General features: G+C 36.9%; 1 protein-coding gene and 1 long non-coding RNA gene across 9 annotated transcripts in view; both read right to left on the bottom strand.

Annotated features, from left to right (window-relative positions):
* PHTF2 (putative homeodomain transcription factor 2) overlaps positions 1-13,883 on the bottom strand; it is a 171,416-nt gene that overhangs the window by 71,532 nt on the left and 86,001 nt on the right. Inside the window, exons 1-2 of one of the 8 annotated variants that reach the window (XM_032276422.1) lie at positions 5,441-5,444; positions 1,995-2,000 (exon numbers count right to left, since the gene is read on the bottom strand). The exons of the other annotated variants lie outside the window; for them this stretch is intronic. Of the exons in view, the coding sequence (XP_032132313.1) occupies positions 1,995-1,997 (3 nt within the window). The 5' untranslated portion in view covers positions 1,998-2,000; positions 5,441-5,444. Of the gene's footprint in view, positions 1-1,994; positions 2,001-5,440; positions 5,445-13,883 lie in introns of those variants that run through there. 8 annotated transcript variants of the gene reach the window in all.
* On the bottom strand, positions 2,244-7,633 carry LOC116550393. The gene is made up of 3 exons (XR_004268378.1): positions 7,621-7,633; positions 3,706-3,709; positions 2,244-3,367 (listed from the first exon to the last, which is right to left on the bottom strand). It is a non-coding gene; the product is annotated as an uncharacterized LOC116550393 (long non-coding RNA).

Genomic DNA, 13,883 nt, shown 5'->3' with positions numbered 1-13,883 from the left:
GGGACGTTGAGGCTTCAGTAAGCCATGATCATGCCAACTGCACTCTAACCAGGGCAGCAGAGTATCCTGTCTCAAACAAAAAACAAACAACAACAACAACAAACCATGTTATACCCCCAAAATTAAAACCTTATAACACCTAGATCAAGCTACCCAGACCAAACAACATACTCATATGTAAATACAACTGCCTTCAGTCTCTATAAAGCAGGATTAAGAAGTTCTAGATAAATAAGAACCAACTGGTTAGTCCTAATGGTAGAGTTGACCTGTGGTGCCTAGTTGCCCTTCATCCTCTTAAATTCCAAATTCAATCAATCAATCATCTTCCCTAAAATCAGAAAAGGTCTAAGTATGGGAACATGAATATTTCTGCTCTAATTGAATAATTCAGAATAACTGGGCTTATATGCAAATAAAAACTTATTTTTTAGGCCAGGTGCAGTAATTTATATTTTAGGCTGGGTATGGTGCTCATGCCTGCCATCCTAGCACTTTGGGAGGCTGAGGGAGGCGAATTGCTTGAGTCCAGGAGTTTGAGACTAGCCTGAGCAACATGGTAAAACCCAGCTCTTCAAAAAATACAGTAAATTAGCTGGGCATGGTGGTGTGCCCTTGTAGTCCCAGCTACTCAGGTGGCTGAGGTGAGAGGATCAATGGAGTCCAGGAGGTCAAGGCTGTGATGGACCATGATCATGCCACTGTACTGTGACTGGGTGACAGGGTAAGACTCTGTCTAAAAAATAATAATAATTAAATGTGTTAACTATTTCAATGCACTGCGTACTTTTCAGCAAAACAATAATTAAAAATAAAGAATAGGTACCAATACGTTTTAATCACTATTTTGGCAGAATTTTGTTTTCACATACAAAAGGATGCCTAACTTATCTTCAAAAGAACTTTTTTATTTCTAGGCGACTCAAGAATGTGAATGGGTAGAATATTGTAGGTATATGTCCTACAATCCTAAAATCGGGAAAAATAAAACAATCCTGTGCAATAGACCAAATTGGAAAGGCATGTCAATCCTTGGCATAATAGGTTCAATGCAACCCTGGCATGGTAATCTATTGCCCCAAGGCTTAGAAAGGTACAGAAAGCCTAAGAAACTCTGCAGTGAAGCAGTAGGTAAAAGTGGAAATGTCTCTTGAAGGCTGACATATTTCACTTGTAAATAGCAGAATGCAATCCTAAAGGTGGGCGGGATAGACATTCCTATAAGAAAGGCCACAGGGTAAATGGTTTGTTTTACTGAAAAGACAAAAATGGTTTGTTTTATTGAAAAGACATATTTATTCAAAGATTTGATAGGTGAGAGAAAAGACAACTTTTACTGCAATAATACAATGTCTCGTGGTGGGGAGGGTGTCTTAACTTTTTTAAACTAGATAAATTTCATTTTCAATCATAGGAATTAAATGTCTGTAAGTGCAGGAATCAATTCTCCTTTGCAGAAGACTTCTTTTGTTTTAAAAATACTACCAGAATGAACATTTTAGATGCATAAGCAAACAGACTACTTTTTTGGAGAAAACTGTGAGGATGCTGGTTAACCTAAATGCAGGTGCCTCAGAAGGAGATGTTTAGGGTTTTGCTTAATAATATGTATGCCTTTAACAAAGTACCCTTATGTATGAATTCAGACTGAATTATCTCTGAAATTGTTTCTTAGGATATGTGTAGTACACCAGAGATCTCAATATCTCTGAAATTGTTTCTTGGGATATGTGTGGTACACCAGAGGTCTCAAAATCTCTGAAATTGTTTCTTGGGATATCTGTAGTACACCAGTGGTAGCTAGGTCCTAGAAGTGAGAGTGAAGGAATTCTAAAGATCTCTTCTGGCCTTTAGTCTCACTTTATTCCCAGCTGGCAAGACAGTAGATCAGAACACCTGTGGCTAGAGTTAAGCTCTTCCCTGAAAGAAACAATTCTATTGTCAATCATTATAGGGCAAGAAAAGAAGTGACACTTAGGACTAGGAAAAAGAACCATCTTCTCAAGACTTAGGGTCATGGATCAAGAATAATTTGCTGAGCTGTGCTACCAAAGTTAAAAAACAAATAAGTGGACAGGTTTTCCAACATTTCTACTTTACCTCTAACATACAAATATACCAAAACCATTTCCAACATTTCTGTTTTACCCCAACAGACATTTCTATTAACAAACATTTCCATTTTACCTCTAAACACAAATAATATCCTTTCCCCTTCTGTTTTATGTTTATTGTTGCTCTATCCCCCCACCTTTTTTTTTTTTAAGACAGGGTTTCAGTCTGTTGTCCAGAGTGACTTGGCAGACTTGACTGAGTCACATAAATTTGATAGGTAATTTTTAACAAATTTATTCTACATAAAATTAAATCACAAGGCCAAATTCAATTACAATTCTCTGTGAAAGAAAACTCAGGAAGAAAATAACTAGATTTTTTTTTTAATGACATATGAAATATTAAAAGAAGCTCAGTGGTAACATTTGTCTAATGGTACAGTAATTTTAATAATATGGTATATCTTAAATTGAGAAGTAAATACTATGTAATATTTTGACTACTTCCAAATTTTTGGTACCTCCTCACTGTTCTCTTTTTCTCCTCCCCCTCCCCAAACGTCTCCAGTGTTTGTGTGTTTAGAAAAGGGCCTATTCAATATAATCCATAGGTTCACAGAAAAGAAATTTTTTTAAATGTACCTAACATTCTAAAAGGCTATATACTCAAATAATGTTGAAGATACACAGAAAGGGATATACTAAGGTACTTAATGTACAAGTAATTGTATAGATAACCAACTATAATCTTCATAGGTAATGATCTGTTTCAAGGAGGGCAAAAAAAATGTTCCATTATATAAGATGAGACTCTGAAATCCTGATTCATATTTTGTAGCCAATAGTTTTGTACATTGTAAGAATGTGAAGTTCTTTCTCTGGTGCTTGGCTATGGTAAGCAATTTTATCAATGCTTTTGTTATTACTCCCAGAGATGCCCTGAATACCTTAAGCCTCTGGTGTACTCTTACCCAACCAGAGCTGACGTATAGTCAGTTTTTCTATTTCTGGTCCCAAATGACCAAGCACTTTGTCATCTACAAACTCATCCTGTATCTTTAGCAACATGTCCGGCAGTTCTACACCAATCTCTTACAATAAATAACTCGTTCCTCTTAATGACAGCAAGGTCAATTCAAGATTTTCTTCCTACAAGCTTTAAATTCCTAATTACTGTGACCATCGCATTCCTGGAAGAATGTGTAGCCAATTACTACTTCCCTGAGAAGACTGAAGCCTTAAGATACAATATTATTTTCTGTCATCTCCACAGAGATGTTTTCTAATCCAATTTATTTTTCATTTTTTCTTATCTTTATAAACAAAATTTGAGCCATTACAGAGGTTAAAACTGATTTTGAAAAAAAGATGAAATAGCATCCTGAAAGCACTAAGATTTTTTTTAAAAAAACTGATACACTAGAACTTAGTAATGTTAAACAAATGAAAATTCAACTAAATGAATATTCTTTAGTTGCTTTCTGACCTAATGAAGACTGCTCTAACAGGAAAACGCATGTTTGCATGCTGTAAAATTGAAATTAACATAGCTAATTCTACATTAAATATATGTAAATATATACAGCAGGTATTTAAAAGGATACATGAAAATCATTAATAATGATTACCTCTGCAAAGTACCAAAGACAACAGCACTTTTCCTTTCTGCCTTATATTCACTGTTACTATATCACATTTTTTTCTTTTTTTTAAGACAGAATCTCATTCTGTCGCCCAGAACGGAGTGTAGTAGCTCGATCTTGGCTCACTGCAACCTTGACCTCCCAGGCTCCTGAGTACCTGGGACCACAGGTGCACCCCACCCTGCTCAACTAATTTATGTTTTGTAGAGATGAGGACTCCTTATGTTGCTCCCTATGTGGCCTTTAACTCTTGGGCTCAAGCAATCCACTCACCTCGGCCTCCCAAAGTGCTGGGATTACAGGCGTGAACCACTGCGCCCAGCCACTGTATTACTTCCTCCCCCGCCCATCTCACTAATTTTATAAGCCAGGATACTAACCCAGGTGTATTGGACTCCAAAGTAATTTGAACTAGTTGTCTTAGAAACTATTATGTTCCACAGTAACTAGTAAAGTGACTATCACTGAATAGTAACTTTACAGAGAAATCATCTACCTCTTCCTACCATTATTTTAATTTTATACATTTCTATACACTGATACAAACAAAATGGGAAAGGGGAAGAAGAGAGAAAAGGGAGAAATGGAGGAAGGGAAAACTGGGAAGAAAAGAAAAGGGTAAAGAACCGGGAGGATTGGTAGGTAGAGAAAAAGATTGCCTTTGTCTAGGTATCTGCCAACATCAACTCTGGCTCCCATGAAAAAAATTTTGTAATGAATATGATGGTATCAAAAGTACAAATGTTAAAACCTAGATAATTAGATGGTGAAACAAGAAACATGTATCACTTAGGAATTTTAGAAACAAGTATCTTTGAAAAACAATTTGAAAAGCTACTCTTAGGCTATCTAATTACCTCTAGGTTATCACATTCAGAACACCAGTGGCTCAGGTATCAAGAGGCTAAAGACAAGGTATCTTTGCTTCAAAAAGGTAGTTATCAATAGTTTAATTACATTAAGTGCTTAGATAAAAGATTAAGAGTTCACAAATAAAAAACAAGGCAAAGGAGGCCCAGATTTGCAAACATATTTAAAGCACCTAGTTTTCTTAACTAATAAGCAGATACATCATAACACTGTATGTCAAAGCCCTAATTTTCCTACCACCATGTTTAGTTTCTTTTTTCTGAATCTCATTTAAGAAACGCTGAAAAGCAAGCTATTAATTTTCATAAACACCAAACGCCATACAAAAAGCTAACACAGAGCCCAGATTTCTTCCTAGATGAACACCATGCAACAAACAGCAGAGGCCAATCATGTGCCAGGATAAATGTTGTCTAACTTTGTTAGCAAAAGTATCTGTTAAAAGTATTAACAATAAGACTAGGCACAGTGGCTCATACCTGTAATCCTAGCACTTTGGGAGGCCAAGGCAGGTGGATCACCTGAGGTCAGGAGTTTGAGACTAGCCTGGCCAACACAGTAAAACCCTGTCTCTACTAAAAACACAAAAATTAGCTGGGTGTGGTGGTGGGCACCTGTAGTCTCAGCTACTTGGGAGGCTGAGGCAGGAGAATCACTTGAACCTGGGAGGCAGAGGTTGCAGTGAGCCAAGATCACACCACTGCACTCCAGCCTGGGTGACAGAGCAAGACTCCATGTCAAAAATAAAATTTAAAGAAGTATAACAATAATACCCTGAAGGCAAGAGAGTAAAGAATCTCTTGAGATAGGGCTGGGCTTGCTAGCTTATGCCTGTAATAGCAGCACCTTGCGAAGCAAAGGCAGGAGGATCACTTGAAACCAGGAGTTCAAGACCAGCCTGGACAACACAGTGAGACTCCACCTCTATTTTAAAAATTAAAAATTTACAAGGTACAATGGCATGCATCTGTAGTCCTAACTACTTGGGAGGCTGAGGTGCGAGGATTTATTGGGCCTAGGAGTTTGAGGCTACAGTGAGCTATGATCGTACCACTGCACTCCAGCGTAGGTAACAACAACAACAAAATCTTGAGATAACCTCTAAATAAATAAATAAATGGAGATGCACAAGCCCTTGGTGATTCTTTCCATTTCTAAACTGATATTTTAAAAATATTACTTTTTCTGTGACATTTTTGGTACATGCATCATCAACCATAAAATGCTAATAGGCAAAGGTTATGTTGTTTTTATACCTAATGCTAACATCCCATGGATCCCATATTTTATTTGTTTATTTATTAATTTAGAGACAAAGACTCATTCTGTGGCCCAGGCTGGAGTGCCGTGGCACGATCTCAGCTCACTGCAACCTCCGCCTCCCGAGTTCAAGCGATTCTCCTGCCTCAGCCTCCTGAGTAGCTGGGATTACAGGTGCCCACCATCACACTCGGCTAATTTTTTAATATTTTTGGTAGAGACGGGTTTCCACCATGTTGGTCAGGCTGGTCTCGAACTCCTGGCCTCAAGTGATCTGCCTGCCTCAGCCTCCCAGAGTGCTGGAATTAGAAGCATGAGCCACCTGCACCCAGGCAACATTCCATATTTTAATAGTGATTTAATAGCTGTACAACCAAAGGTAAATTTTTTTAGTCCTTTTACAAAAATATATGTTATCAGTCAGAAAATACACTTTGTCAACTCAGGAATGGAAAATCAAATACCGTAAGTTCTCACTTATAAGCGGGAGCTAAGCTCACAAATTACACAAAGGCAAAGAGAGTGATATAATGGACTATGGAAACTCAGAAGGGGAAGGGTAGGAAGTGGGGGATAAGGGATAAAAAACTACATATTGAGTACAATGTACAGTACTCAGGTAACAGGTGCACTAAAATCTCAGACTTCACACTAGACAAATTCATCCATGTAACCAAAAACCACTTGTGCCCAAAAAGCTATTGAAAATTTTCTTTTTAAATTTTAAGATGACAAGTTCGCAAAGAAAAAAGGAAAAGAAAATACACTTTGTCATATTTGGAATGTTGGTTTTTAACACTTTGTTTTCCCCAGCATTTAAATTTGCTCATACAAGTGGAAAAGACCCCGGACTGTTTTAAGAGACCTGGATTTATATCCTACCTCCACCATAACTACAGCCTCATGGACATGGGCAAGTTACTTGACCTCTGAACCTCTGTATAATAGGGATAATACAACACATTTCATAGAACTGAAATGTAAAAAGATAGTCTGGTATATAGTTGCACTGTAAAAATATTAGTTCTTTCCTTTCGTGGCAAATATTAATCTCTCTAGGCCTTAGTTATCTCACTTTTAAATTGCTACAGCTGAACTATATTTAATTATGACAATATTTATGCTCACTAATGATTTGGATGGCTACAGAGGTTTTTTTAATGCTTCAGTATGGAAATACAAAGGATTCAATGCTACTATAAAATCAGATAGAAGCAATAAGGTAGTTGGAAAAGTGTAGGCAGAAAGCATCAAGAAGAAAGCCAAAACAGGGTGTGTAGATAAAAGTCTTTTTCCTAATTGTCAATGTAATGCTTTAGATAACTGCTTACAGTTTATAGAAGTGGAGCTGTCAACAAAATCATTTTGTTGACAAGATCACATTTGCCAAGATACCTAACAAATATGGTTTGCATTGCCATAATAATCTACCTATAAATTTGATAAAAAAAAAAAAAGAGAAGAAAACTGAGGGGCTAAATGATATAACAAAGTTAAGTTACTGAACAAAATAGTGAATGTGAGAATGAAACGCTAATCACCAATGAAAGAAAATTGTAACTCTAATCCCCAAAATTATGTTGTCATGATGAACATTCGACAATTATTCTCAGTATTTCTCTTCATATTGCAAAAAATATAGAAGAGACATCTAGGCCAGTTAAAATCATTAGAATGATGAATAACCTTCAGATAAATCTTATTCAGAAATAGTAGAAACTAATTATTTTTACATTCTTTAATACTTTTAATTCAAAAGTAATCAACCCTCTGAATATCAAATAGGTTTTCACTGTTTTTGCTCATAACTACTACTTCTCAAACAAATTTGTCTCTTAAACCACCTAGAAAGATCTCTGAATCCTGTAACTGCTCCTAATAGGCCTTATTTCTAACCTGCTATTCTCACTACTACTTAATGTGCTACCCTATTCCATCATTTTTTTTAACAATATCCTGTTTTAATCTACCTATTGTTCAATGTTTGAACATGTTCAAACATGTTCAATGTGCAAACGTGCACACATACCCCTAAAGAAGTCAGTTTTTATAAGCCACTCAGGTGATTTTAATGATGAGGATCAAATGAGGAAGCCAAATTATTTAATTACACAGTATAAACTATGAATGATGATGTCACACAAAAAAGTGTGGTCTGAGAAAATGTCCAAAGCTAGCAGCTTTTTCAAATGCATAACAACCACCAAATTATTCTACCAAATCTCTAACTTTTCTGAATCAATCTTTTTTAAAAACTCTAAAAATACATGAGAGGCCAAACCATAGAAGACCTTTAACCCAATCATTAAAAATATTCCCATATAATTCTAGTGTTATTTCGGGAGGACCTTAAATGGGTAAGTATACAAACTTATATCCTAATTGGGAAAATAAGTCTAAATCATGGAATAAATATTATTGACTATAAGCACAGAGTTTGCTTTGCAACTACTCTCTTTGCTTTAACCATCACTTATTTATTTTGCTATCAATGATTATCGGAATATAATAAAAATAAGTGTTACTAAAAAAAAAAGGAAGGCTACTTGAGTAGAAGGAAAATTTAAAAATAATTAAAATTCTTTTTTTTAAGATTTGAAATCTTTTGGTTGGGGGACAATAGAGCTTTTCAAGGAAGAAAACAGATTTCTAGAATTCAGTCAATGTATACATCTAGCTAGCCATTTGGATCAAAACACCAAAATTTAAAAACATATTCTCATCTGCAGATACCGAAATCTATCTAATTATCAAAGATTCCATTCATGATGAATAATTACAGTGAAAGCTACTTAAAATCTTCCCAACATCATCTAAAATGACACCATTCCCTGCATTAATCCCAAAAAAAGTATATTACAGACCATATACTTATAATCAAATCATGAATCCCAATCAAGCTCCTATTGCCTACGAAAGCCAGCTAATCACAAAGTAAAACGGACTCCAGTTTAGAAAAAAGTCTTGAAGGTATTCTTTATTTCAATGAATAGAAATGATTAGGGTAGAATCTGTCTCTCAGAAGTTATAAATCCAAAGAAAAAAATATTCAAAGAGTCATAATTCAAAGTAGAATCAACTAAGTACTATTGCATACTGCTGAAAGATGGTCTGAAAGGATCAATGTTTGTTAAGATAAAAGGTACAAGAATAGAAAACTCTCTTGATATGGATGCATAAGAAATAAAGATGACAGTTTCTGGCTTAAGTGGCTGGGACTGCACTACTATTATTAACCATGACATCCTGGAATAAAAGCAGGTTTGAAAAAAGCCCATTCGGCTGGGGGCAGTGGCTCACAGCTATAATCCCAGGACTTTGGGAGGCTGAGATGGGCAGACTGCTTGAGTCTAGGAGTTCAAGACCAACCTGGGCAACATGGCAAAAGCCTGTCTCTACAAAAAAAGAAAGAAGAAAGAAAAACAGCCATTGGAACCATAAGACAGCCAGGAGTTATGGCTAGCAATCAGCAGAGTTGGTAAGATACAAAATTTGGACCTCGACAGCATCAACTGGGTGTTTGGATGTTATGTGGTCAATTTGATCACCTAAGGAAATTGAATAACTTAAGAAGACCAATAATAAAATATTAAGAAGGATAAACATATATATGGAGGGGAGAAGAATCAAAAGCAGGTAATAAGACTTAGAAAAATTAATCAGGTAGGAAGAGGACTGGGACAATATACTAATAAAAGCTAAACAAGGGAAGAGTTTCAAGAAAGAGGGTAAAGTCAGGAGAGCTAAAAATACTAAAATATTTTGAAGTGGTTATGGCAGTAATCACATTAATTACATTAATGTCAGTAATCTTGATCTCATTTACATAGCAGGCAGTCATCAGATGAGATTTGGAAGCTGTGGAGTTTGGGAATGAGGACAATAAAAAAGGTAAAAAACAACCACCTGGGGAGACAGAATATATCATCCACTAGAGAGAGTGATTAGAGAGTGATTATGTCTATCTACCAGATAGACCATATACAGCCGAGTTGGTATTAGAAGCAGTCAAGTAGGTTATGTTTATATTTTTCCTTTTACCACCAAGGTTCAACAGTCCAGGATCAGGAGTGGAATTTTTAAATACCCACACATACTCTACCACCAAATACCTACAGTACACCAGGCATGATGCTATGCACTTGCAAGTTTCCTCATTTAATCTTTATAGCTTCCTTTCTCTTTTTTTCTCCTTAACAATTTAGCACTAAAGCCGTTAGATGAGGCAGAATCATGGGGGCCTAAAGCAGGGTGCCAAAGCTACAATGGAGAGAGCCTGACGCATGGGTGTGGGCAGGCATGGGCTAACAGTCCAAGCAGGATGTGAAGGAGGACTTTGTGGGGTAAGGACAGTCAGAGCCTAAGCAGGGCGAAATGGATGACGACATGTGGGGGTGACCCAGCACAGAGCACAGAAGCTCAAGCAGGATAAGGAGGATATCCACTTGTAGGATACCTTGGTGTGAGATACTGGAGCCCAAAAAAGACAAAGAAGATCTAGAATAAATATCTTGACAGAGATGAAGAGGGTCTCCACATACAGGATAGGACTGCAGCTAAGATGGGAGAATGATTCTATATGTGGGGACTGATGTCTCAAAAGCCTGAAAATATTCCTATGTACTGAGAAATCTCTATCTCTAAAAAGCTAATAAAGAAATAAGAGATTAGTTTGACAAGTTACGAATGCTATTTGTAAATAGGGGAATGGCTTAATAAATATATTATGGCATACTCATAGAGTAAAATGTTATAGTCATAAAATTATGTTTTTAATTGATATTTAGTAATGTGAGAACATACTTTTAGTAATGTTACATGAAAACAGGAAAATAAAAATAAAATATAATGCTAATTTTGTTGGGGAAAAGTCACAATGTCAACAGTAGAGCACTGTGTGATTTTAACTTTTATTACACTTTACCTGCATTTCCCACTTTTCCTATGATAAATATGTATCACTTTAACAATTATAATAAAAACCAATATTTAAAAAATCAAGAGGAAAAGGAAGCTAATACCCTCAACTAACAATCAAGTGTTAGGTGCTAGGCTAGGTGCTTTTGAATACATTTCTTATGGAAAAGTACTGTGAGTAGAAGGGGAAAAGTTATTAAGAAAGCAACTACCACTGCTCAAAATCAATTTATTAAAATAAATTTGGCTTTTCCTATAAGATACACAACAGAAACTTTCAGTTGAAGAGATATTTTAACAACAAAACTATCAGAAATATTAGTAGTATAAAAGGGCAGATAGATGATAGATAATAGATTGGTCTATCCATTCTTGGACATTGGGGGAATAAAAGAGTTAAAGAGCCAAGATGCTAAAATATGCCAATTACCCAGGGAAACAAAAATATTCCATCTTTGTGGCTGAAGAGTAACTTAAATTGCATTAGGTGGTGATGGAAATAATTTAACTGGTTCATACAGGAAAGGGAGGGAATGGAAGAAAGGGAACCTGGTAAACAGCTTTGCGGTAGAGCTGGGAGAATTCCAAGTTCTGCAAAAAGCCAAGGAGAGAAGGCCATCACCAGTTCTTTTGGCCTCTGCAGCCTTCAGGAAAGGTTGGTCAGCAGCAGTCATGGACTGTCTCATCTGACTCTTCCCCACTCCTCCCCTTTAGTCCTCAAAAGAGATTAAAAAGATTAACCCTCAATGCTAGTAACACTATGATTACAGTAGAATCTGCCTCTAAGAAGTTATAAATCCAAAGAAAAAAATATTCAAAAAGTCATAATTCAAAGCAGAATCAAGTAAATACTACTGCATACCACTGAGAGATGGTCTGAAAGGACCAATGTTTGTAAGATAAAATGTGCAAGAATAGGAAACTCACTGGATATGGATCCATGAGAAAGAAAAAGAGGTGACAGTTTCTGGCTTAAGTAAGTGGGACTGCACTGCTACTATTAACCATGACATCATGGAATAAAAAGCAGGTTTGAAAAGAGGCCTTTTGGCCAGGTGAACTAGATAGATACATCTAGCTAATTAGAGCTAGACAGATCTATGTATGTAGAAATAGTGTCACTTCAGGGATCCCTCAATAACCCTCAAATGCCAAGCCATCATTTTAAAACTTAAAGAACTAAGTATTTAACTTAGAAATTAAAAACACACATCTAATTGATTCAATGCCCATCTCTCACTTACACTTAAGTAAAATCAGTAAACCAATCACTGAAATTGCTTTGCAAAATTATGACAGTAAGAGAAATCTGACATAGCTGACTCCATCTTGTTTCTAACCTCCAAACTGTGCTTCACTCCTGGGAGTAGCCAAGCTAACTTTGAGAGGAATGTAGTTTATACTTTAAAGGAAGGATGATAACAGCCCTTCCCAAAACTACCCCCTCCTTTGAATCACCTTTGTAAAACTAACAAATTAGCCACAAGACTAGAAATTATGGCTCAGGAGTCATGTAGCCAGAGGTCACAAGATTCATAACCTTCTCAATTGCTCCTACAGATAATATCACTATCATAAAACCTAAGATTGGTGTCTGAGGTATTTTTCAGACCCTGAATTCTGATGAACCAGCTGGCACAACCCAGACCCATAAAATGGCTCAACTGGTCTTGTAATCCCACCCAGGGACTGACAGTGCAAGAAGACTGCTTTAACCCCCTATGATTTCACTCCTGATCCAACCAGTCGGCACTTCCTATTCCCTAGCCCCCTGCTTGCCAAATTATCCAAAAACAAAAACAAAAACAAAAACAAAAAAACCCTGTCTCCAAAATTTCAGAGACCAATTTGAATAATAATAAACTTTCTTGTTCTGTTTGGCTGGCCCTGCAATTTCTCAACTCTTTGCTGCAAAAACCTGCTGCTCTAAGTGCATTAGTTTTTCCAGGCAGTAGGCAAGATTACCTCAATGGGAAATTACATTACTAAGCATAAAGTATTGAAGTCTTGCTATACTCTGAGATGGACTCCCAATCTCCACATGTGTTACTTGATCCTGCACATCCTCTTCCCCACAACCGTGATCCAAAGCCAGACATATAACTCAAGTGGAGCCAATCAGATTTTTTTCTCCATTGCAGACATCACATGAATAGGAGAAACATAGAGACAGATGGCTAATACAGAGGAATAAAATTAATGTTAACTACAGATCCCAAGAGAGAAGTTTCTAGAAATTCTGCTGCTGAGGGCCCTCCACAGCCTTGGTTTCCTTTCCTTTCCATGTCTTAGCTGGCCAATGTTGGCACCATTTACACATGTAGTGAAATCTGTAAGTTTCTAGAAATTCTGCTGCTGAGGAGCCCCACACAGTCTTGCTTTACTTTTCTTCCCATGCCTTAGCTGGCTGATGCTGGCACAGTTTACACATGTGGTAAAAAGTAGAAGCAGAACACCGTGGTGTTTTTTCCTGGCCCAAATTTAATGAGAACATTGCTGTTAATGCAAATGAATGCCATTCTGCATAATTTATGAAGGCTGTTTATTTTCCAACTTGCTGGTATGTGACAGTATGTTCTGGGTGGATTTATTAATCAAGCTACTACTGTATGTAATTAATAACCTTTCCCAAAAAGTCATCTTAGCAAAGATAATTTAACTTCTGCTTTTCTACTTAACCTAACCTTGGATGAATTGTGAAGACCCTGCTAATGAGGAAAGAAAAGATCATTATTGGCCTCTCACAGTGGCTCACACCTGTAACCCCAGCACTGTGGGAGGCCAAGGCGGGTAGCTCACGAGGTCAGGGGTTTGAGACCAGCCTGACCAACACGGTGAAACTTTGTCTCTACTAAAAATATAAAAATTAGCCAGGCATGGTGACATGTGTCTGTAATTCCAGCTACCTGGGAGGCTGAGGCAGAAGAATCGCTTGAAACTAGAAGGCAGAGGTTGCGGTGAGCCAAGACTGTGCCACTGCACCCAGCCTGGGTGACAAAGCAAGACTCCATCTCAAAACAAAACAAAACAAAACTAGGAGGCAGAGGTTGCAGTGAGCTGAGATTGTGCCACTGCACTCCAGCCTGGGTGACAGAGCGAGACTCCATCTCAAAAAAAAAAAAAAAAATCATTACTGACT

This window comes from Sapajus apella, unplaced genomic scaffold (assembly GCF_009761245.1).
Source record: "Sapajus apella isolate SASKATOON/1434 unplaced genomic scaffold, GSC_monkey_1.0 scaffold7, whole genome shotgun sequence".
NCBI lineage: Eukaryota > Metazoa > Chordata > Mammalia > Primates > Cebidae > Sapajus > Sapajus apella.
This window is presented reverse-complemented; position numbering and strand designations above follow the sequence as displayed.